Source organism: Perna viridis, chromosome 4, assembly GCF_037379345.1.
Source record: "Perna viridis isolate PV_CMFRI_1.1 ecotype Kerala chromosome 4, ASM3737934v1, whole genome shotgun sequence".
NCBI classification, from domain to species: domain Eukaryota; kingdom Metazoa; phylum Mollusca; class Bivalvia; order Mytilida; family Mytilidae; genus Perna; species Perna viridis.
Genome location: NC_142448.1, coordinates 40,957,572 through 40,984,025, shown reverse-complemented (window position 1 = coordinate 40,984,025; position 26,454 = coordinate 40,957,572). Strand labels below are relative to the sequence as shown.

Here is a 26,454-nt window from a genome sequence, read left to right as displayed (position 1 = left end):
AGCTAGTATTAGCCATAAGTATTGTTGTTATAATTTGTCAATATACTCGTCCTGAATTTCAACATTTAGTAAATAGTGCATGATGCTGGGGGTCATATGGCAGTATATTGACCAGTCCGTCGCCCCCCTCCCCACCCCGAAAAAAAATTAATAAATAAATATTTTGAATTTTTTGGGGCGACCAACTCCATATATTGGAAATTGACCCCAATTTACTATACTATACTTTTTACTCTACAGTGTACACACTTCGTGTGGAAATAAAGGAGTAAAACATCCACAACTTCTTAAATTGACGTCATGTTTTTATTTGAAAGGTCAATACAATTTACTACTGGTCCGTAAGGCGTAATATGGACCGGAAGTTATATCTTAGAAAGTAAACAAATAAAAATCTTAAAAACATAATATACACAATAATGTGTTCCCTATTGGGCTATACATGTACACGCATTAATCTCTTAGAATACAGTCGTAAAGATAATCACCGGCTATTTGATGGGTTACTATTTCCAACTCATGACATACAATGTACATTTTGTTTTAATAAATATCAATTTCCATAATTAAAATGCAATCTTGATAACTAAGGAAGGCTAGATGAAAATATGAATATTTATAGTTTTTAATACTCGAAATGAAGTTCATATGTTTTTTTGAATATTTTAGTTTAACAAAAAACATATGAAATATTTTTCAACATTAACAATATCAGATCAAAATGAATGAATAACAATTGACTAGATATTAGACTCTTCAATACAGCTGTATATATGAACAAAAAAGGTTCCCTGAGTGATTAACTGGAAAAGTTACTTATATTTATTTATAGCTTGGAAGATGTCGAGTCCATTTAACTTATTTGCATATTAATATAAATGTTCTATTTGAAAATGAAATAGTTGCACAAACCAAATTGAATGATCGTTCTATATATTAAAAAGGAGAATAATACTGCTTTATTGTATGTTCAGTAAAATAAATGTCCTTTTTACGTATCCTTTCTCCTTCGTGAGCTTTCCCGATCTCATTGGGTCAGTGCAAATCTCAGGCTCGTACATGGACAACAGCAGCAAATGTTTTAACAAAGTAAACCCCACAAAAGTAGGTAAGAGTAGATAAAAAAGGGGGGAAGGAGAGGATACTCGAATGAAAAATTAAACTAATTAAGACGGGAACAATAACAGAATCATTTTCCCTACAACTAAAACTTAACAGACATTATTGTCACTTCAATTAAATCAGCTGATAAGCCCTATTAACTTGTAGTATGTGTATTCCAAACCATAATATTAGGCATGATTGACTTGTAAGAGGACTGTGATCTAGTGAGGTTTTATCAATAATTATGCCATTTATTATTAATTAACTTCGACGATGCCTTTGATCTTTGTAGTCTTGGGACGACTTGTCTGTAGGACATATTCATGAAAGTGTATTAATGTTACTTTCTTAAACAGCGATTTTTCCATTGTATACAATGAATAGAATACAGGATTGTTAACATGGTTATATATGTAGGTTTTTTTTTTAAATAACAATCATTATGGATTGTTGCATTTTTATAATAAGACTTTAATCAATGTTAAGGTATCTCATACCTTATAGTTTTAATAGATAGATCTTCCTAGATTTTCTCCAAGAAAAAAAAAGATACATGTAGGTCAACATGGAACTTTATTTCAAGATTATTGAGTCTAGATATAGGCGAAGTTTTACAATATTTTTTATACATTCCGTAGGGAATGTTCACATTTACGCTTAATACTTAAAAAAACTGGTTGATTTAATTTCATGTTAATTTGTATAATGAACATTTATCTGACATGATTTCATATTTTCCAAAAGAAAATTTGGGTCACCGACCTTTTTTTTTTCTTGTAATATCAAAAAAAGCTGAAACATTTCTTCCAATTATCTCCCTTTTGGATGGTGTTTATAAAATCATTTTTTTTTTGTAATTTTACCATATATAACTCTATTCAGAAAATCGTCTGAAAGATTCAAAGAAATATGTTGTGTATCTTTTTTTGCTCATTAAAAGTGCATACTTTTGTATTTTTTTTTGCAAGATGACAGAAAAGAATACTCCGTGTATTAGTTATTTCTGCCTAAAAACTTTCATTAAGATAATGAATGTTCATTAGAGGCTTTTCGGCCATCGGCTGCATTTATGAAAAAAATGTAAATATCAGACAGAAGGTGATTCATGCGTGTCAAAAACCCAACCATTTCAGTTTATGTTATTGTTCCGAGACAGTTTCTGATAACAAGTCTTATTTTATATTTGGTTGTTGCACTTTTGAATAAAAAACACTATGTAGATTGTACATGGAATTTGCACTTTGCAAGGGTTATCGTTCTTGATTTGGCTACATTTTGTTGATTTTAGTGGGAGAAGAATGTTTAATTTTCTAAAAAGTGCAGATTTGAATGCAGAAAAGGTTATCGTGATATGAAAGTATAGCATAGGTAGATTGAATAAGTATCGTTTGTTTGGTGGGTTTTCTTCACCATGAATCACTTTACCATTTTCAGTGTCTGAATTCTATATGGATTTGTACTTAAAATAAAAAAAAAATATCGGAGACATATAACTTCCTGTTTGACTGAAATCAGACTCTTGCTTCTTCTAAGATTATATCCCAAATTTATATTGATTACCCTTATGGGGACCTTCGTCCTCTACAAATTGTACACAATTTTTAGAACTACTTTTTACACAATTGAGAAATTGACATGTTCATGAAATATTCAAATGATTCCTGACTTCTGCTTGCTTTCTATATTATCTTGTTTGATATATTTCTATTGTTTTCATTCTCTTTGTTTCTCAATGTTAGCACAACGTAAACTTTAAAGTAGTGTCTCTGTGGATTTTTCAAAAATTAAAATTAATATAAAATATATTCAATACTCTAAATAAGCACCACTCCATTGAACATTCAGACACTGCCAATGGTAGAGATTTTTTTTTCGTGTAATTATAGTCCTTTTTGTATAGAGATGTATACTTTTGAGAATAATTATTTGCGTTCATCTCCTTCCCCCCACTCCCCCACCCAACAACCCTTGAATCATCTGAATAAAAAAACGACAAGCCATGCAAAGTGCAAATTTCATGTACAGACAATTATTTCTTATCTTAAATTAAAAAGTGATCTGTAACTGTTCCTGAATAAGAAATTAAAGTAAGTAGTGTCTTGATTTGACATTCAAGAATCGCCACCAGTCTAATTTTTAGAGGACGCTTACCCTACCTGTGCACCTGGTCCATTCTCCCAATTTAAATGAGTCTCAGTTGCTCATTTACTTTTGTTTCTTTGTGTGTATTATTTTGGTTATATAATCTTCTTTGTTGTGTGTTTCTGTTTTCCATGTCTAGTATTTCTCCTATGTATTATATTCTTTTGATTTCCGCTAAATTCTAGGTTCTCTTCATTACTCTTTCATAGGATGCTCCCTGTACTTAATTATTTATTTATTTGCACTCAACAGACAATACACAATTTAAGGCTACTCTGTTTTGAGTCATGATTCACTACTGTTTATGAGTTAATGTTGAGCGGAATAAGGATACAATAGTGTCGTGGTACTTTTTACAATTTTTACAAGTCATCTGTACAAAATCAAACAACACAGAATAAACTCTAAAGGTATATTTTTATAGCGTAAAACCAATTTAATATCTGCTTGACGTAATCATAATTATTGTGAAAAATATGCATTCGTCCATAGCTACATTGTATGAATTTTTAATCCACATCTTGTTCTTAGACGCATATCTATCGGTAATTCTAACTAATGTTAATAAATCACGACTGATCGTGATATTTATAGCTGTTTGTCGTAGACTGTGTTATAACTGTAAACAGGGGCGGGTCCGGAAATGCGATATAGTGTTCCAGAGCAGGTCCAGAAAAATGGACTTCCAAGTTATTACACGTATAAGCTCATTTTGCCCAAATTTTTCACGAATAAAAAAATGTTCTGAATTGGGGAAAGGAATCCGACACCTGGACCATCCCTTTTACACTGGTACTTTATATTATATACACATGTATCATATATGCAGAATTATTTAGTGTAAGTGTTTTGTAAGAATCGGGCAAAATCGGAAAAAGTCAGAAACACGCATGTTAAACCCCGACCGATCTGACAATGTAATATCACTCAAGATGCTTTCTCTATTTGAAAATACCATTATTTAATCTCTGCATCACTGGCTTTGCTAAAAATAATTACATTACAATGTTAGAAAAATGAGGTTTTGCCAGAGTTATCTACCCTTGAAATGTTCATTTTCAGTCATTTAAGTGAAATTATAGCTCAATGCACCAACATGATATGGAAAATATTGCCTTTTTTCCTTGATTTTTAATTGTGCAAATAGTCAAATTACACTATCAATAATGTTTTTTTATACCATGTTTCACTCACTGCCTGATTCTTATAGAGACTAACACATACTGATGTTTATTCCTGTTTACAAACACACTTTGATAGCCAAGTATAATCGATGGGAAACAGATGGGAAACAGAAGGGATATTGTACATGTAAGCGATAAGAGATTCAATGAAAAGCCGTTGTTTTGTAAAAAAGAAATCACGAGCCCGCATGTTTTGTCTACCGTTTGTCCATTGTTGATTCGTGAAAAAGGAATCCACTGTTTTTACAATATGTTGACGTCACAACAAAACGCAGTTGTGCACATGCGTATAAACTAAATCTAAAACATTAGTAAATACCATAAATTAGGATATTTTGGCGTTAGGTTATTTTGGCGGTTTTCTGTCAAAATGTTTTAAAATGTTTAATTTTGATACTTTCATATCTACAACGATAAGTGTTTTGGTTCTGCATTATTTTCACGGTGGAATCAAACTATCCTTTTCTATCATAAATAAAATCTAACATTATCAGTGTCATATTCATTAGTACGTTTTACCTGGGTAAAACGAAGGGTCGATTTTATTGCTACATGTGTGAAGACGCATATTAGGATATAAATCTTGTTTTCGTCCGAATCTACCAATACACCGAAATATACTGGCTGCCTCAATTTCCCAATTTGTTTACTTTGCCTCTTTTAAGAGATTTAAACCTAAATAAAACTAGGGCCAAAATTTCCTATTTTTCAGAGATCGCAAAAGGTCTTCAACACGTGTAAACACATCTTTAAGTAAGCTCTGAAAGGCCCGACAACAAAGGTAATCAAATCCATCGTAATCGATGACACTTCTTCAAATTCAAATTAAAAAGTATAATAAAGACCCAAAAACGCATCAATAACCAACATCTCCAACGAGTTTTTTTAGGCCTTAACTATTCCATCCTCCCAAGTCATGGTTTTGAGTCCACTTTTGCTCCCTAAAGCCCATGACATCACTCATTCATATATATAGCGGGTATCGTCCAGCCAATTCCGATTGGTTACTTCTCCGGGTACGAAGCACCATTGGAAATCGATTTATCATATAACGTCAGTGGAAAGGTAAACAATAACAATAAGGTAATGGACGATCCGATGTAGTCACTTACAGTTGTAAGATGTCATAAATGATTCAATATGAACAAACATAATAACTGTAAGATTATGTTTAGAGTCTTTACCGAAAAAAAATAGACGTTTTGTGTAGCAATTTTGTAAGTTATATCGAAGTTTCTCTTACATGCACCGCACACGAGTCAAATCGTCGGGCGTTCTTGACACGCGTGGTAATATTTTGGTTATTCGCAATAACCAACTGATTATCCTAATTTTTATATAGATTTTCTTTATATTTTTTCGATATTTTCAACTTGAACTTTATATTCTATGATTGGCGGATTGATATCAAAAGTATGATGTTTTGGCGGGAAAACGCCTAGCGTGAAATTACCGAATTTATTTCAGTGTGAGTTCTCGAAATTTATTATACAAGGAATATTCGCTATAAACACTGCTATCTAAATAATAAAATGCGATATCCACTAAAATGCTGTAGGGTTTTCAAAATGAACGAAAAAAAATCATGCGGTTAGTCAACAAAAAATCATTACATGTACCTAGGTCTTATTAGGAAAGTCATTAGCCACCGATCATTTTATAATCGAGAGGGGGAGGGGGACTTGGAAAAGAAAAGAAAACTACTCATCCGCGGGAAAATAAATATTGATTCTATATTTTCGGCATTACTCAATAAGGCAGATTTTCAAAATATATATATATATATATATATATATATATATATATATATATATATATATATTTATATATATATATATATATATATATATATATATATATTTATATATATTCATTTCGGGTGTTGCTAAAATAAAAAATAATTTTGTGCTCGTGCGATAAAAAATACTTATCCGGCATCAAATCCCAGACCCTCAGGATAAAAACCACTGGAATGTACCATCCATATATATAACTGAACAATTCAATATTCAATTCAGGGTTTCCTGATCATAAATATAATGATTAATCTTAATATAACTAATACATTAAACTCAGAATTTAGTTTTGTTTCAATATATTACCTACAGCTACATTGTACCTAAACAGGAAAAAATATCTTTCCGTTACTTAAATCATTGGACATGAATATAAAATAATTATTTTCCCTTCAGAGTTCCTTTAATTACTGATAATAAGATAGTAAAGTTAAGTATTAAAAATTGATAAGATCAGGATAGGTCAGGTTATATTCATCAATCTCTAACTCAGATATTAGCACCGTGAAATATCGATGCTTCCAGGATATTGATAGGGCAATTATTGTATATTTGAAAAATTAATAATTCAATATGGTTATTTACGCTTCAGAGATTAATTTATGTCCTAAACCATTTAAAATATTGCTAGTTAGTTGTGCGCTTCAAAAAAGCAGCTTCAGATTGCGGATGATTTTGTAACTACCACCATGAGTTTTTGGTCTTAGAGAAACAAAAAAAATATGAAAAGTGGAACCCTGTTGTGTTACATAATTTACTTGTGTTGGATTGGAACAGTTTTAGCAGGTAGGATGATTTCTAACTCGTATTATAAATGTCGCTTTAGCCATGTTACAAGCAAAATATTTGAGTTATATTTTTATAGAAGTTTATTCGTTAAGGTACAGATATTCATTTTTTAAGATAAGATATTATGACACTTTTCAACCAATTATATGAAAGAAAACATCACTACACATTTGTAGACGGGATTCCGCTCTTTGGTCCACGTTTTGACTTAAGTATTATAAGTGCCCACCGTTACACATTCAAGCAAGATTCTTGGTTTGATTGTAAATGTTGCACTTTTGCTGAAATAGTCGAAAAAGTAAAAAAAAAAATGTTGTTCACGATCGAACTTCAATACTAGACGCAATACTTTATCCTACTTTTTACGAACATTTCTCTCTCTTGACAGTGTGACGTGGTGAAATGTAATTTAACATTTTTAGGCAGATGTAATGAATTATAAAATATTTGTATACATGTTCCAATAGACAAACTTACCCTTTTACCAAACTAATCCATTTATACTTACGTTTTGTATCATATTAGGAGATTTGTTTCAACAGTGTATTTTTTATGCTAAAATAGTTTGGAAACATTTTTAATATACGAGTTACTTTCAAATAGACGGGTAGTACACGAATGTGTGTATTTACATGCTTTAGTGTCGAGAGAAATTTTATGGGCCCTTTTTCATGTATTAACACAATAGTGAAGTGTGCTTGTGTACTTCCGTGTATTAACACTAGAGCCTACTCTATTTTCTGTTATTATGGAATTCCAATTTCAACAATATGATTTGATATCTTGTTGAATGAATGGTTATTGAAAAACGCAACACATCAAGTCTTCAAATCGATCAAAAGATGAGTTTTGTAGTTACGTCAGTAAAAGGTGTAAACCCCCTATTTCAACCATATACATGTACCACTCTATTCCCAATAAAACAATCCCGATTAAACTTTTGAGATCGGCGTATTGATACTCGCGATTTGACATTTTGGCGGGAGAAAAACCCGGAGTGAAATTATAGAAATTATATGATTAATTTCACATTCCTATCTATATAACCTCTGATATCTCTTGAAGTTTGAGAATAATAATAATAATAAAATAATAATAATAAAATGAAGAAAAAAAATGTGGCATTTCCAGCAAAGGGAAACGTTTACCTCAAATTTCAAGCATCCGAAGTTTTGTACATTAAAAAAAAAGAATTAGCTATTATCTTAATGTTTTATACGAATCCCATCGAAATTTACTAGTGAATTTCATTTCCCAAAACCCTGACAATAAAATTATCAAGTTCAAGTATAGAAAAAATCCAAAACGCGAAATTTATTATAAATCTTTTTGTCAGAAACATAAATGCATGTACCATTCATATCAATGTTCAGATTATGGAGTACTATACACGTGTTTCAAGGATTAACCTCTCATCATGAAGCAGCATTAGAGCCGCATACATTATATTAATACAAAATATGTACCGTACACAAACAGACAGAATCCTAAAAAAACGTCGAAATTATGGCCAAATCTAGCACCGAAACGTTCTGAAGTGAAATTAAAGGACTGAATCGTCGATGTTTAGGGCTGTTGAATTTCGTTATACTTCCAATTGAAGTAAATAATCTGAAAAGAAATATGTTTTAACGCGTAGTAACGATACTACGCGTTGACATAGCATTAGAAATATGAAAAGGAGTGATCATAAAAATTCAAAAACGATGTTGAAAATGCAGCATTGTTCGAATTCAACTCATTTACTTTCAAGAGTATTCAAGGGAACCAAGGTTAAAGCGGTAATCAAAAGAATGTAATCCAGGGACGAAGACCAGACATGGAAAACAGACATACACAACAAAGAACATAAAATAACTAAAATCATACAAAGTAAGTAACAAAAGCAAATGAGCAACTCGGACTCCACTGAAAACTTGGAGCATGGATCATGTGCACCGATAGCGTAAGCGTCCTCTGTTTTTCTAGAAACAAACGCCGAGTTGAGAAAATGAATAGTTATTTTAGTACAACTGTAAATTAAATATAAAAACCTACAAAATACATGTAATTTAGGTCATCAAATGATAAAGCTAAAAATACCAATGTTTTTAAAGTACATTTTAATTAAAAGTATTTTTATCATGCTTCTTAATTAATAAACTAGGGAAGACATACATGTAGTTCGTGGTTATAAAAGATAGGATTTAAAAGGGTGACAACAACCATACATGTACAATACTGTAAAAACGAACAACCATAAATCAATGACCAGCGAAAAATTTCTTACACTCAATGTGTTATTTTGATTGCAGCTTCGACATTTTCTCCCCGAAAAAGGCAAGCATCGGTATTGCGAAATAGGTAGTACATTACAGCATAACAGAGTTTTATAAGAACCAAGTTTAAAGATAACACAAGTATTAAGAAAGACCGAGGTTCCTGACCTGAAAAAAGGCACAAAACATGTAGCGAGAATGAACTTCATGTAGTAATATAGGGCCACCCTACACCTACACTATTATGTGCTTCTTGCATGGGTTTGCCAAACATTCATTCCAATAGAATATTTCTGGGGAGTTAAATGATTGTTGAAATAAAACGCTTTGCACACCCTTCCGGAGCTTCTGATGTCACTCCCGTTTCTTCTTCTTTTTGTTTGGTGCAGAAGTTCACGTGTTGCCTCTCCTTTTGTTACGTTTGTTTTTCTTAAGTTTCTATATGTTATCTTTTCTTTGAATTCGCTGCATTGTGTATGTATACCATTTTAGTTTCCTGTTTTCACGTTCGAGCCATGTACTTGTTAATTGCTACGTGTATTTTGATATGTATGCATTGTCCCATTACTGACTGTTTATTACATTTTGCGGATACTAGGTACAAATATATAAAACAATTTAAGTAGCTGTCTTTGTAAGAATCATGTAATTATATTTCAGCATCCCCGATTACTTTTTGATCAAGTTTTAATACACAATTTAAATTTACGAGAATCAAATAGAATAAATCCGGTAGCGAAAGCTTAAAGTAATTTGATCATTTCAGAAACAGCACTGGCGTACAACATTTGAATAAAATATTGAACACAGACTGACAAAATGATTCATTAAAAATGCGCGGTTTACTATTTTGAAACAAATTCAAACTAGTTGACTTTCGATATTCAGAAAGTTATAATATTACATATAAAGTCCCCATGAAGATTGGTGGAACACCTCTGTTAAATGAATGTCTTTTAATGGCCATGTTTATTTTGTGCATATACATGTAATTATCATTGTTTAAAAATCTTTGAGGGAAATAAAAATTCTTAAGACTAATTTTTAATTCAATCTGCTTAGTTGCTAAGTTTAGGTACTCTGATTTTAAGTAACATTCTTTATAAAAAATAAGACAGGAGGTGATTCGGGTATGTTAAATAGCCCACGCATTCACTTAGTTTTCTTTTTGAGAATTAGTGACCAACAGCATTATCAGTCTTAGTTCCTCATTTCGGCGTTGTGCGTTTGAGAAAAGAAATCATATTGATTGTCAACGAAATTAACACTTTGCAAGAGTTGTTGTTCTTTATTTGGTTCGATTTAGTTGATTTAAGTGGGAGGATAAAGTGTAGTTTCTCAAAAGTACAAATCAAGCACATTATATAACATAGTACAAACAATTGATGTGCACTACAACTGCAATTTTGCCATATGTTTTGCACATGTGTAAAGTACGAATTTTCTGCATTTGTATTATAGCCTTTACTTTCATATATATTTCGTATCAATAACATAATGGAATATTTATAGGCGTTTAAAACAGATTTTGATGACAATTAACATCCGCTGGTTTTATCACGAAGTTAAGTAGCAGTACAAGACTCATGTAAATTCTGTTAAATGTGATACACCTAAAAAGTGTGCATATTTTTATTTTTGGTATAAACTTGCTTTATAAGTCTATAAAATGAAATGTATAATTATTCATTCCAATCTGTCTGCTCTTAGTAGATAATCCACATAAAAGAATTCAAAAGTTTCTATTGTATTTTAGTGTCATTTTTCGGAGTTACTCCCTTAATTTTGAATTCTATAGTGCATTCTATATAATGTTTATCTCCTATGAACAAGGGTTATATGAATAGTTACAACTTAGTTCCCGTTTACTATAATATGTCAAGCAAAATATCAAAAAAAAAAAAAATTATGTAGGCTTTCCAACCATGAATCACATTTTCCATTATTCTTAGCTGGGGCGCTTCTTAATATCAATGTCATTTACAAGACGCATTGATTTTCAAATACTGCGAAACCTGCATTAACCGTTCTGAATAATCAGAAAGCCTGTCTAAACCAGACACTTTTTAATATCCCATTACAACAATTAAAATGTATTTTTTACTTTGCTATCCGAACACCTGCCTAAATTGAAAAATATTTTTTACGTCCAAAAGTGGTTCGGTTTAGACAGGTTTTATGGTGTTAACCTGCAACGACAAGTCTAATTTGATATCATAAAAACGTTTTACATGCCGGTATATATGTTTTGTTAAGGAAACCCCGACATAAAATCCTGTCAACATATTTAAGTGCATATCTGATGATAAGTTGTTGAATCCATCCTCAAACTAACATATACATATATTTCAAATGTGTCAATAAAACTGTCACGCTTTTGTCATACTCCGCAGCAATAATCATGAATTTTTCAAATGTTCATGTATTATTATCTCTTTATTCATATTTCTATTACATTGTACATAAACGTAGTTCGTATGACAACCTTATTTACTCGGAAGCTTCGTTTATAGTTTTTTATGGGTCGAGCGGAAGTTAATTCTCATCACAAACTGTTTGTAAACACCTACACAAATTTCATGATGTCACTCATGTGAAATATGTGTGAACGTTACGGGTATAATACAAATATGAAAAACTCGTATTTCCTCTACCCTGGACTTGACTATTCATGAGTATTTATTTCGGCGGGTGTTTCTAGAAAGGCAGAGGACGCTTAGCCTACTGTTGCACCTGTTCCATGCCCCTAGAGTTGCTCATTTACTTTTGTTACTTTGTACATATTATTTTGGTTAATTAATGTTTTTTGTTGTGTGTACATGTATCTGCTTTCCATGTCTGGTCTTTGTCCCTGGATTTCAAATGGAATCTTGGTTCTCCTGATTAGCCTTGTACAAAATGTGACTAATTACAGTTGCTCCGAATCATTAATTGTTTGAAATATAATGTGTTTGGTTGTCTTTTTTTGTATTTTGTCAAAGAGCTGAAACAAGATCCAGGAACATGATAATTATCATCTGACGCAACTTAAATACATGTAATGAATAATACAGTTTTCATACTTTTACTTTACAAGCGTGACACACTGTGAGTTCATTATATAGTCGATATATGTCGAACATATCTATTTGTTTGCAATTCACAGTCATTGTGTGGCTGCATAGTAATATCATTAAAAAAATCAAAGGCCTTCTATAGAGATATACATTTAACTAACAAACTTTCCAACTATGAACCACATGGGAAAACAGCAGCATTTGTTATCAATAGGGCAATTCAAATAATTTCAAAAGTAACGAAAGCGTTCGGATGAGGCAGAGGAAATTTTATGGATCGAGTTTCTTACCATACCAACCATGTATATCATTTGATAATTAAAGCTTTCGGGAAGTTTTTACTTCATTTTTTCGCATTTATGAAACATATTACTTTTGTTACTTTGTATGTATTATTTTATATATTTAGGCGTTCTTTGTTGTGTTTGTCTGCTTTTTCCATATCTGGTCTTTGTCCCTGGATAAGTTAAACATTTTTTTTATTTCCGCTAAAATTTTGGTTCCCTTGATCACTGTTTCTTTAATTGAATTAACTTTGTTTACAATTTCCCATACAAAACAAAGAGTTGTATTTCACACAAACCAAAATTAAGGGAATTCAAAATTAAACTACCTAATGCGATGATTAGTAAACTGGATTACATACTGTCAGTAAATCGTTTTAATGTAGTATATGTAAAAAAAAAAACAAAAGACAGACGTTGACTCATGCATGGAAACAAATCTTCCAATTTTACTTCGTTTTGGAATTCAGAAACAGTGACAGACTACAACACTAACCTGGCAGCCCGGGTAATATTTTCGTTCCACAAGTTTCTCTCAAATATAACCCCGGGTCATCAGTGACGTCTTCTGACTGAAAAAGCAACGTTTAAATATTTCTTTCAAATTACTTAGATTACCTTTCTATACAAATGCACATTAAATAAGTCATTTTATATGATTTCATCCTGGTTTTTATTTTATTTCATAATTTCGTAATATAGTAGAAATCATTGGAGTCCATCTATTTGGGCCCCGTCATGACAATTATGCTATATATACGAATTTGATTTAGGTGATCAACTAACATGCCAAATAACAAAAGCCCATATAAAAAAACCAGTACAGCCTGGACAAGAGTTAGTCAACGAAAAAACAAGACTTTGACCTTTGAGCCAAAGTTCAAGGTAATAAGTCATTTTCCAGGGTGCACAACACATTATCTTTACATGATCTACCTACACGCAAAATATCAAAATCCCACAGTGATAGACAAAAAAGTAACAGCTCGGACACAAATTTGTCACTAAAAAAACCGAAATTGACCTTGCGGTCAAAGTTCAAATTCATATGCCCAAACACATGGTACGCAACACATCAATTTTACATGATCTACCCACTTTAGGAAAATTACAAGCCCACATCAAATAACAAAAAGTTTACAGCCCGGACACAATTATGTCAGTGAAGAACAGGAATTGGACCTTGAAGTGTAAGTTCAAGGTCACAGGCCACTATCAATGGTACGCAACATATTGTCTTTAGGTGATCTACCGACATGCTAGATATCAAACAAAGGTTATAACAATGTTATAAGTCCAAATCAATAGTATGCGACACATCATTTTTACATGATCTACCCTCAGGCCGAGTATCAATAGCCCTCAACAAAGTTGTTACAAGCTGGACACAAGTATGTCATTGAAAAAAAGGAATTTTACCTTGAGGTCAAAGTTAAAGGTCATAGGCCAATGTCCATGATACACAACACATCACATGTGATCTACCCACATCCCACATACCAAAAATCGAAAGCCTACGTCGAAGGACAAAAAAAAAAAAAAAAACAAAAAAAAAAAAAAAAAAAAAAAACATTTAAGCCCGGACACGATTTGAAACGAACGGACGGAATAAGTGAAATGACTATAGTCCAATGATGTGTCATTGATGCATGACATAAGCATGATTCGTTAAAAGGTAGATCATATCTGCTGTTGTTGCAATATATTTTCTTAATATTTATCAAAGAGAATGTTTAATACATTTCTGGAATTTGAATTTGAAATGATTATGTTTTCAAACATGATTTTGTGATAATTGTGTTTTAATGTATACAATTTCGTAAAGATTATATCAAGAAATGTCCCACTTCAAAAAGTACCACAAAAATTAGATTGATTAAATTAAGATGAACATATATTCGACTTGACTTTTTATGAGCAACTCGGCGGGTGTTTCTAGAAAAGCAGAGGACGCTTACCCTACCGGTGCACCTGGTCCATGCTCCCAGTTTTTAGTGGAGTCCGAGTTGCTCATTTACTTTTGTTATTTTGTATGTATGATTTTAGTTACTTTATGTTCTTTGTTGTGTATGTCTGTTTTCCATGTCTGGCCTTTGTCCCTGGATTACATTCTTTTGATTACCGCTATAACCTTGGTCCCTTGATTACTCTTTGATAATTTGTCTTTTTTTCAAAACAAAATAGGAGTTCACTAAACATCTTGTTATTACTTATTATTATTACCATTTATACCCCCAATAATCGTCATTTGAATATTCCAAACATAATCGGATAATTGAAAATGATTCTATATGAAGTTAAAAAATGATTGAAAAAGACTGAAAGAAAAATCATATATGCAATAGTCATGATTTACCTGAAGTGATGTCACGAAGAATAACTAGAAGTCCGCTGTTCTGAAATGAATTGATTTTACCACTATTTTTGTTATATTATTCTCATGACTGGATCAATCACCTCCGTTTCAAACACACTTCATGGACGAATTCATGACTTAGCTTCATGACTTTTAGTCAATGAGGTCGTTTCCTGCTCGAGATTATTTTAAGTTTGACCTTTTGAAGAAAAATGCGTTTCCATGCTTCTAACCATAAAAGGAAATAAATACAATAACACACAATATTTGTTTTTCATACAAATTATATTTTAATTGTAAACATTTTATTATAACTTTTTTTTAATTTTATATTACACTTTGTCATACTTTCTTTTACAATTACTGCAATCACATAAATTCATCTACTCTTTATACAACTTTCTTATCAACTAAGGACTGTATCCCCAATAAGCTCATGCATGTTTCGGGATTTAATTAATGGTAATGTTTTTACATTTGCATCATAGTTAAAACCACATATCAATAATACATAATGTGTTAACCACATCAATGAAGCAAACAATGCAGAAACATTCGATGATATCACAAAATTAAAGTTAGTTTTATTTTTAAGTGGCACCCAAACTAAGAATCATGCAAAATGTGATTCAAGAATGGAAACCTTACATATTTTTATTTTTGATATTTTGTTTGAAATGCCATAATAAAGAGATATTAACATTCAGTTGTACATATAAACCGTGCTTTAAGAAGATAAAATTATATAGAATGCACTTGAGATTAAACAAAAATTAAGGGAGATAACTCTGGGAATGACACTCAAATGCAATAGAATCTATTGGATTTTCAATGTTGTTTATCCCCAAAAGCAGGCAGATTTGAATGAATTATTACCTATTTCATAGTATACACCAAAAAACTACTTAATCTATAAAAATAGAAATATGCCGGCTTTCTTTGGCTGTATCACATTTTTTAAGATTTTGCATGATTCTTCCAAATGCAGCTACTTAGTTACATATTTGACCTACTTGAGATTTCTGGAATAAAAACATGCAGTTGGCTGATCAACTAATAGCACAATCTTTGGAAAAGCAAGTAATTTAATCAATGTAAACCAATAACCAACATTTTATTACTTGAAACTTTATACTACGCTTTTGTTTGTTAAACATATTCAATATTATAGTGAAATACTTTGACGACATCCGAGAATTTGTTAATTTGAAGTTTTTTGATGATGTTGTTTAATCAAACGAAAATTATGACATTCGATTTGTCGTCTCTGATAACATACCATCGATTACGGGAAAGAAAGGGTTTTTTTGTTGACGGGGAAACCGAACTCATTTTTTTAAACCCACACGAAGAAAAAAAGGAAGATTAGATCATAGGGACTATCTCTGTCATTATTATCTTGAGTGTCTGATATTATTAATTGGAGAGTGAGCGTGAATAACTAAATTATTACCACGAGTATCCAAAAAAAAAAAAAATAAAAAATAAATAAATACAAAAAAAAAAAAAAATACAAAAAAAAAAAAAAATATAGACAATATATATAGATATATTTATTATTCGTGTTAGACAATTTATACAGCCAACTTATTATCCAATTAGTTCTATAGATTTATTGGCTATTTTTAAGATAAGTATACATTTGTGATCGGTGCATTGATATTCATGGTGTGACGTTTTGGTGGGTTGAAGTCTGGGGTGTAATAATTGAATTTATTTCACACATGTTTATAGAAATGTATTGCATATGTAATATTCGATAAATCAACGCTGTCTATTTTAGTATTAGGTGAACGGTGTATGTTTAATCGTAAAATTTCAAAATTTGTCAAGTAACTAATAATAAGTCAAATTGAAAACAAAATCAAAAACAGAAACAATGTGATTAAGATAAAAAAACATTAAAAACTGATAGTAAAAAATGATGGATTGAGTTTTCTCTGCTCTTTGCCGATCATATCATGCGATATGCATGAATTTTAAACCGCTTTCGCAAACCGTTTAGATTGTCTGTAAACAAAGTTTCGGATTACAAAACGAATGGGGATAATTGTTTTTGATTTGCCTAAAATATATTGTGGTCATTGAGAATTTATCTGCTACATTTTTAACAAAAAAGGTGATAAAGGATCTCATTGGCCCAGAATACAACTGAAAATTAATCATAAAGTGTTAAAAGACTTAAATGTAATTTGAAGATTTGAATCCATCGCAAATAGAAAAATACAATAACTTCTGATAATTCTTGCATTTAAAGGACAATGGAATTGCTTGTAGTTTTCCAAAATTAAGATATTCTGTCTATTTCGTACTTTTTTGTCACTTTTAATAGCCATTTTCAGCATGGAAAATGTGTCCAGACCCAAGAAAAAAATATGTAGTTATTTATTATTTTTAAAATATCAAGTGATGACATGCATTATTACAAAGTTTGGTACGTTTAAAAGAATAATCAAGGGAACAAAGGTTATAGCGGTAATCAAAATAATGTAATCCAGGGACAAAGAACAAAGTAACAAAAGCATATGAGAAACTTAAAACTTAAAAAGTTTAAGTTTAAGGAACGCCACAATTTACAATTGTCAGCAGTTTTGGTTAAATGGCGTAAAATTGTGACACCATTATTACGTAATTACATTGAAGTGATAGCACAAAACATTATTTTTCTCCAAATCCATATATTAATCATGTTATGAAAAAAATATATGCTATTTCTTTAAAGTTGATAATTTTAGGCAATATTCGTAGCCTAATACCCCTATACTTCTTATCAGTTCATCAATTTCCAATTTCGGTTTATATTTATGAGTTCGGTAATATTGTTACTACCTTTATTTATATGCCTCATTTTAGAGGCAAAACTCAAAAACTCATTTGAGTAGACATATTATTTAAAACTTGAATTTGATTTGAAATTGTATTATCATGTTCACACTTACATTTGTGCAACTATAATTTTGTTCGTTTTCTAAATTAAACGTTTCGCAAAACATAAATATACATATTATAATGTAATTCAATTATGTTTTAAGTGACCATAGCCAATTTCTTTTTTCACTTCTGTTTCGATTAATGCGACTGTATTCTAGACAGTTTAGAACGTCGATGATGCTTTTATTAGTTCATATAAAATTATCTAAGTTATAATCCGATTATGCACATTAGTTTGTACAACCTACATTCTACTATGAAGGTGTTTACTAATTCATAAAATAATGAATTCAAAGCACAATGGTAACAATGTTTACAATGTTTCAATGTTTCGTTCGCAATATGCGTTCAGTGGGTGCATTGTACAATATATGGCACAATATCAATAACATATTAATTGCTATATAAATTTTATTTTCATTTTAAGTATATAAGATGACGTTGTACTATTACCGTTTTCACAATAACAATATTGCAATATTAATGTTCACTTAAAGGATGTTCAGCGAATCTTACTTAAGCATTTTGCAGCGCCCTATGGGGTTTTCCTTTTGCATTACTTTGTATACATGTATAATTCAGGGATTTGTTTATATGTAAATTCGTTCGCAATGCATGGTTCTGAAAAGCATGCTCAACTACAATGCAACTGATATCAGCTTTTATTGACTAACGTTCGGATGTTTACCTGAATATTATCACAACTGTCAAAACAATAAAAGATACATAAGTGAGCCAATACGGTATTAAGACGTCGAATACATAATCAGATTCAACTTGGTGGCTTTCAGGATTTTTCATATGGAACTACAGAAATCTTTGAGAAGATCACCAGTGTGATCACAATAATCAACATTTTCCTTCAATTGCCTCTTCTTTTTTAATTTAAGTACTGTTATTAAATCCATGTTTTTCTTTCATCATGTGCCACACTGTTTCGGTGGATTTGTAGGCAGAGTTTACTTAAGCATTAATTGAAAGTACTGGATAAATTAACACTATTATCAAAATCGAAAAAAAAATGCTATTCCTGTTAAGTGTTTATCATTTACTTTGATTTTATGACTTGATATAGAAGTATATGGGCGTAGGAAGCAAACGCTTATTGGGTTTGTTTTTGATATAGAGACACGAGGCCTTACAGAAAAAAAATGTGACAATTATTGGTACGCCATACCGTACTTGTCAAAATTATTTGTACGGTCGGAGCAGTACAAAGCGTACCGGTTCTTACGCCCATAAAATATACTGCTAATTGTTATACGCGCTTTAAAAACAGAAAGTTCATGTATAAAGTGATCATGGTGTTCGTCCGTCTGTTCTTTTCGTCATAACTTCTTATCGATGCTACATGGAACTTTTACATAATATTTTGTATAGGTATTCAATATCATTGGGACCCATTTCAGACTCAAAGAGCATCAACATCTTGTGATTTTTTTCCTGTTATTAGATATTTTGACCACTGTATTTATTGTATAGAGACATTTGCTAAACAGTTCTTTGTTCTGTTTTTTTATGTTGCTCTCATAAGCGTAACACCATGGCGCCATGATTTTATTAAATTGTGCTGATTTTACAGTAAGTAAAACGATGCGTCATCAAAAGAAACCCCAAATAACTGTTTGTACAGTTTGGCTTTCTTAAGAAGCTAATTTGCATACCTGACATTTGCAAATAATTTAAGTATATCTTACTTTTTAGGATGAGAATGTCAAAGATAGAACTAAATATCTTTTTCTTTTTAAAACTAGTAGAATAATACAAAATAAATTGCTTTCATATTTTTGTTCCGATGCGATGTTTTAAATGCAACCTTTTTTTCACAACGATGTATTAATGTTTATCGATGTTCCTACGGCTTAGTAAGTACCGTAGTCTACATGATTGAATATTATTTACAACAAATACTGGTAACTTTGAATTGAAGTTGTTAAAAAGACACATATTCGCTTCAATGCATTTCCAATTCATTTCTTGAGTAGATTATGCATATTTAATGAACAAGACTGTTTTGACAAAACATGCTTTATATGATTTGTTCAGAACTTGCATGTCCATTTCCTCATTTTTTTAAAATTTGACAACAACAAAAAAGGCATGTTATAGAAGCTGTTGTCTCTCTTCTTTTGCATATACACCATATCTATCATCGTTATATTCAACAAATCTTTAGAGTCAAAATAAATTAAAAATGTAATGTTTTGACTACACATATATCTACACTGGCTTCTTCTGTTGTGCGTAGAATTTGAAAGGGTACCAATTGCTTGAGTCGCTAATTACTCTGACACAGCATCGTCTAAATAGAAATGAAATAACTTGTTATGATTTAGAAACGTCAGAAAATGCGTTACGTCAAGACATACCTTATAAACGATAAAAATTTCCATTAGGGGTAAAGATGAAGTTGCCGATTTGATAAAATCTAGAAAAAAACAATGGCGTAGCGTCCGAGAAGTGGGCGTACGTAGCTGACGGGCATCAGTTTCAATACAAAATTTTAGTTCGGGACAGAGTCCCACTTAGTGCCTTCTCGTTGAATCAATCAGTTTTAATTGAAGTTAATCCGTACTTCCTGCCCTGTGGATCTCCCATTGTTTGGGTTTCGGCAGCTTAACCTCAATGTCACGATTGTAAATTGTAATTTAAATAATTCTACAGAGAGACAATACGTTTCTCACTAAAATTCTAAACATCCTTCAAATGAATAGGTTGTCTAACAAACTAAAACTAAGAAGAAAAGGGACAAAAATCACAGTCAAATGGAAAAATCAGATACACCATCCAACAAACAGGAAGAATTATTGCTTTATTGTAATTTACCAGGATATTGCCAGTGTCGAGCCAGAAACGTTTTTCATTGCTTTAAATGTTTGGTTTTTTTGTTGTTGTTTTTTTTTTTGTTGCAGTAAAAGCAAAAATAAAACAAAATAGAAAAGCAAATACTTAGAAAAATCTAAGAATCTAAAATCTAAACTCAGCACACACTGATGGTAATGCAAAGAGTAGCTGTGCATTTTCATTGTGATATCAGACTAGGCCGTTAATCGATTTTGTCAATAACAAATGCATGTTCGTTGTTTTGTTTTTTTATATATATATGATCATAAAAACGAGCAAGGATTTATTTACACCAAAGTCACTAAATTATCAAATCTCAAAACAACTTGTCGATCATTCCTCAACTACTAACTTTATTTTATTGCGGCATTTGTTACCCAGTAATGGTATCAGTTCAATGTGAATCGTGAAAACATTCAAGATATTCTGAAAACCCTCAATGTAAGATTACTATCAAGTATAATAACATCTTATCATATAAGAACTTTGCCTTTTCAACCCTTTTTATTTCCTTTTTTCATACTCAGTTAAAGTCCCGACTAAACAAAATACTAAATGTTTTACTCCAGGAAAAAGCGGAACACATAAATACAAATATGTAGTACTTTACTTGGTAGAGAATTTCTAATAGTTTGTAAAAAAACGATTCCATATCCCCTTCCGAATATACCGGAGATATTCTATTGTTTTTCCTTTTATTGTCCAGTGCACCGTTGGCATTCCAATGGAAACAAACTATGCTTTAATATTCACCGACCTATTACTTCATTCCTATCAGATTGACCATATAGTGAAGTGAACTGACCCAAACGACGAAGCATCGTTTAGCCATATCCTTCCATCTTAGTTTTCATTATAAAGATGATGTATTATCTTTGAAAAACACTAATTTCGAGGATATTATGCATTACATTAACCCACAAAAATAATGTGATAAAGGAAACTACAGACATGACGTTGGCCTCATAACTTGGCCTACACTTAGCATGCTTAGAGATCGATTGAAAAGGACAATTAAACTGCACAACAAATGCGATGACTTCATTTCGTTTTGTCATCTTTCCTATCCACTGTGACCAAATCCCTTCGTCACCTGGATATGGAATTTTCATATCAAAACTCATATGCTATGCTGGAATTTGCAGTAACTACGCTGATTGTTGTACTATGCTCGACTTATTACTATTAGGCTACTAGAATTTTTATAAACAACTCAGTTTATAGAAAATCAGAGGACGCTTAACCTACCGGTGCACCTGGCTCATGCTCCCTATTATGAGTCCAATTTGCTCATACGCTCTTTTGTATTTTTGAATGTTATTTCATGTTCTGTGTTGTGTATGTCTGCTTTTTATGTCTGATCTTTCTAGATTATATTATGTTACTTTGGGCTCGAATTCAGGTCCTCTTTGTTCGCTTGACCTTTATGGAAAAAACATCCACAATTTATGTAAATAAACTTAAAAGAACACTTTAAATCTATAAAACTGTAGACATGAATATATATATAAGAACTATGCGACTTTGCCTACTGTAGTATTTGAAAATTATTAAATCGAACAGATTTATTTCGTATGAAATTCATATATTTCATATTCTTTTGTAAAGGGAGTTGGACAGAGTGGACTAATGGAACGTGTTCAACAGCATGTCAACAAACTCGAACTCGAATCTGTGATGGAACAGATTGCGTTGGGGTATCGTCAGAAGCCGTTGAATGTTTCACAGATGCATGTGTTGTACAAGGTACGTTTTAATCCAATAAACATTGTCACTGTTAAGAAATATAATTGTTGTTCATTAAAGTTCAAAGAAATATATAAACTTGGTGACTAAGATTCAATAGAGCTGGTGTATACTTGGCCGTAAAAAAATACAACTGAAAACTTTACGTCCAATCCGACTTCTTCACTAAGAGTCATCAATGGAACCTAGTTTCTTGCGGAAATCAAAAGAATGTAATCCAGGAAAAGACTTAACATGGAAAACATACATACATAACAAAAAACATAAAATAATAAACATAACACGTACAAAGCAACAAAAGTAAACGAACAACTAAAACTCCACTAAAAACTTGGAACTTGGAACAGGTGCGCCGGTAGGGTAAGCGTCCTGTCCTCTGTTTTTCCCGAAACCCCCGCCGAGTTGCTCATAAAAGGCTAAACCTGTGGTTGACGAAAGAGGAAAGAAAAACCATGACACGTTGAAGAAATAAGTTTTCATGGTACAGATGGATACACCGTAACGATCTATGAGATCATGATGATGTCTATGAAGTGATGGCTTCAATCTTGTAGCAACATAACCCTATTTCAGAAGCCTAGTTGTACGAAATCTAGTGCGGTACAAAAAGTCTGTGTAGCTATAGTTATTGCAAGCTCTGGCGTAACGTTTGAGTTATGATATTAAAACTCCATATAACACATTCAACAAGTAAGTCAGTTTTCATATCGCAGATGGATACACCGTAAGATCCACGAGTGACGACCATAAATCTTCTGTAGTGATAACCCTGTTCCAGAAGCCTATTTGTTAGAGTTCTAGCGCGATACAAAAAGTCTGCGTAGTTTCGGCAAGCTCTTGCATAACGTACGAGTTGTGATATCAACACTCCATACGTAGGTGCTGAAGGGATGTTGCCATAGATGAAAGGAAATTTGACAATATGGAATGCAAAGTCATTGCTTTTGTCATATAGTTTGGTCAATTGGTTTCCTTCACCATCGATTTCTAAGAGTAGGTCAAGATATGAGGCTGTAGTATCCTTTATCTCAAGTTCTTTGGGGTAGAACCAATGTATCAAATCCCCGAAACTAGGATTGTTTAACGATACTACGTCATCTTTATAGCGGAAACTGAGATAAAAGGATCTAGCTAAACGATGTTTTGTCTTTTGGTTCAGATACATGTAAGTATGAAGTCAGCCTCGTATTAGTGAAGGAATAGGTAAGCCAATGAAAGAGGGATATTTACTTTTTTTTTTAAATAAAGTAAACCGTCATATCAACGGTGTAAAAATGGGAAGTCCTTGGCATAGCTTAAGAGAAGACCAGGCCACATGCATTTTGTTACTCTTTCAGGCGAGGTTAGGATGATAAACTGCATGATCAATTTTGCAAGGTGTTTAATGAATATGATAATACACGTAGGAAGATAATATAAGCAGTTTGAAATAAAAATGTTGAAGTTTAACGCCAGAGAAACCCGAAGTAAGGATTCGACAGTTTGATTTTGATATGGAAAAAAATTGCTTACTTTTCAAAATGTTTTAAATCGTTTAGTTTGTCTCATGAAAGTAATATCTGACTTGCACAGTGATTGTATGACGGGTTGTCCCACTTATAGATACTCATTGCCAGCTAATGGGCAGTTGTTCAGATTGGCAAGTCATCGTGTGATTTTTTTTAAAAATTTAAATATTACCAATTTAGTTTTTTTTTCTTCAGAAATTCTTAGGATATTTTGTTTTTATGTCATCTCAGGTTGAAATAAAATTCTCTTTAAGATTCAAGACTGCAATCTTTTAAGTAGCTGTCTTTGTAAGATTCGTGCAAAATCTGAAAAAAATGTGATACACCCCAAAAAAGGCTACATATTTTTATTTTAGTAATGAAGTTGGTTTGTGGGTCTATATTACGAAATGTGCAATTTTCATTCAAATCTGCCTGCTCTTAGGAGATAATCAACATTAAAAATCCAATCGATTCTATTGTAATTGAGTGTCATTTACTGAGTTATCTCCTTTACTTTTGAATTCAACAGTGCATTCTATACAATTATCTCCTATGAGCATGGCTTATATGAAAAACCAAATGTTAATTTCTGTTTACTAAAGCAATTTGAACAAGATATCAAAAATAAAAATATGTAGGCTTTCCAACCATGTATCACATTTTGCATGATTCTTCGCTGGAATGCTACCTAACAAGAGGCTCCCAGGAACCTAAATCGCTCACCTGATTGAAATTTGCCTTTCAAAGGCGATAAATGTAACAAGTTGTCCAACTCTTTTGACTCTAGAGGACTTTGGTAGGACTTATCATAAGGATCATTTTAGCAACTGAATGTTTGTTTCTATCTATCATAGTTTTCCAGATATTGGCTGAAAACTGTAAAATAAACGGTCATTTCCCCCCTTTCAAAGGCAATAACTCTTACAAGGAGTTATCTGACAACTTTTGTAATAATTCTGTCCTAATGATAAGGATATTTTCACATTGAAAGTATTTGGCTACACCTAACGTTTTAGGAGAGATATTCGAAAAACTTCAAAAAGCCCAATAGCTCCAACAATGGATTTAAACGAAAATTTGACCACCGATAGATCTCATCATGCTGAACGCTTTTACCCTTGTCGGAATTTGACTTAACCTAAGGGTTGTGAACATATATTCGAAAACTACTGTGTGACCCCTATATTCTATTTTTAGTAACAGCCGCCAGGTTTTTCGTCGGATCAAAACTCTCCACATTAGTTCTATGCAGTTCCAATAGGTCAAACCAAAAAAAGTTAAAAAATGACTTGTGAAAAACTTTTCATTTGGACGAACAGAATTTGCTATTGAAATGTTACTCTTTTGTTGTTTTAGGATTTTCGCTTCTCAGCTCTACGGAAGTTATGTTTCCAAGCAATAGTGATAATGTACGTTCATCATTTCAATGGACTGACAGAGAGAGCATTTCAGCGTCTGTACTTCTACTTGGTGATGTCAATACAACATTAAATACATCACTTGATTCAACAAATAAGAAAGGGTACTTTGACATCACCAGTAGTTACATGACAGCGGAACATTATGGCATTTATCATGTCCAATTGATGATATCTAATCGTAAAGGAACCCATTATGAGGACATGGCTTTATACTTTCAGGCTCCAATCACAATTTCAAGCGTACGTTTGTATTAAAATCTCACAAATAAATTAAAAAAACATAAACAAACAAAAAAAAAACAAAAACAAAAAAAAAAAAAAAAAAAAAACAAAAAACAAAAAAAAACAAAAACAAAAAAAAAAACAAAAAAAAAAGAACAATAAATAAAAAAATAAAAAAAATATTCGATTTTCCAAATATACACTTGATCTCGTCTTATACGTAAATAAGTGTGATTTATTAATTTTTGGTTAAATGTTACTTCGATAATATATATGCGGATTCCACCAATACATCTAATTTACGCTTTCTTTAAGAAGGATGCTGATGTACATGTGCGGAAAATGACCGTATGAGTTCGGGTACGGAGGTGACCATTCTCTTTACTGTCTGGGAGATACAAATCAAATATGAAACACTACAAAGCGCATTTTGCACTGTAATCTCACAACGGATAAGTAATATTTCATGCACGTCTTTGTACAATGCGATGATTTAATATTGGGGAAACATTTTGATTATCGTTAATTGTACTTGGACTTTTCATATTGCATTCACATAATGATAACGAAAATGGGGCGTTTTCATTCTTAAATTAGTAATACAGCAAATTTCCCAAAGAAAAAAAAATGGTAACTAGATCTTTAAGTCGAACAATTGACTTGAGTCTCGAAACTGAATGATGTCAGAAAAGATTTATATCTGGTGTGATGTAACAAAGTGTAATTCTGTTTATCCTTAAGTGAATGAGTGGAGATGGTTAACACATTTCGGCAAGATTTAATAATCATGCAAAATGTCATTCTTGGTTGGAAAGCCTACGTATTTTTATT

The 26,454-nt window shown here is 31.8% G+C and overlaps 1 protein-coding gene across 2 annotated transcripts in view; it reads left to right on the top strand.

Annotated features, from left to right (window-relative positions):
* The first annotated feature begins 6,830 nt into the window (after nucleotides 1-6,830).
* Nucleotides 6,831-26,454, top strand: part of LOC148620097 (uncharacterized) — a 62,974-nt gene continuing 43,350 nt past the window's right edge. For both annotated transcript variants that reach the window (XM_088580676.1, XM_088580674.1), the window contains exons 1-3: nucleotides 6,831-7,012; nucleotides 22,353-22,490; nucleotides 25,337-25,641. In XM_088580676.1, the coding sequence (XP_088436802.1) occupies nucleotides 6,949-7,012; nucleotides 22,353-22,490; nucleotides 25,337-25,641 (507 nt within the window). In that variant the 5' untranslated portion in view covers nucleotides 6,831-6,948. The remainder of the gene's footprint in view (nucleotides 7,013-22,352; nucleotides 22,491-25,336; nucleotides 25,642-26,454) is intronic.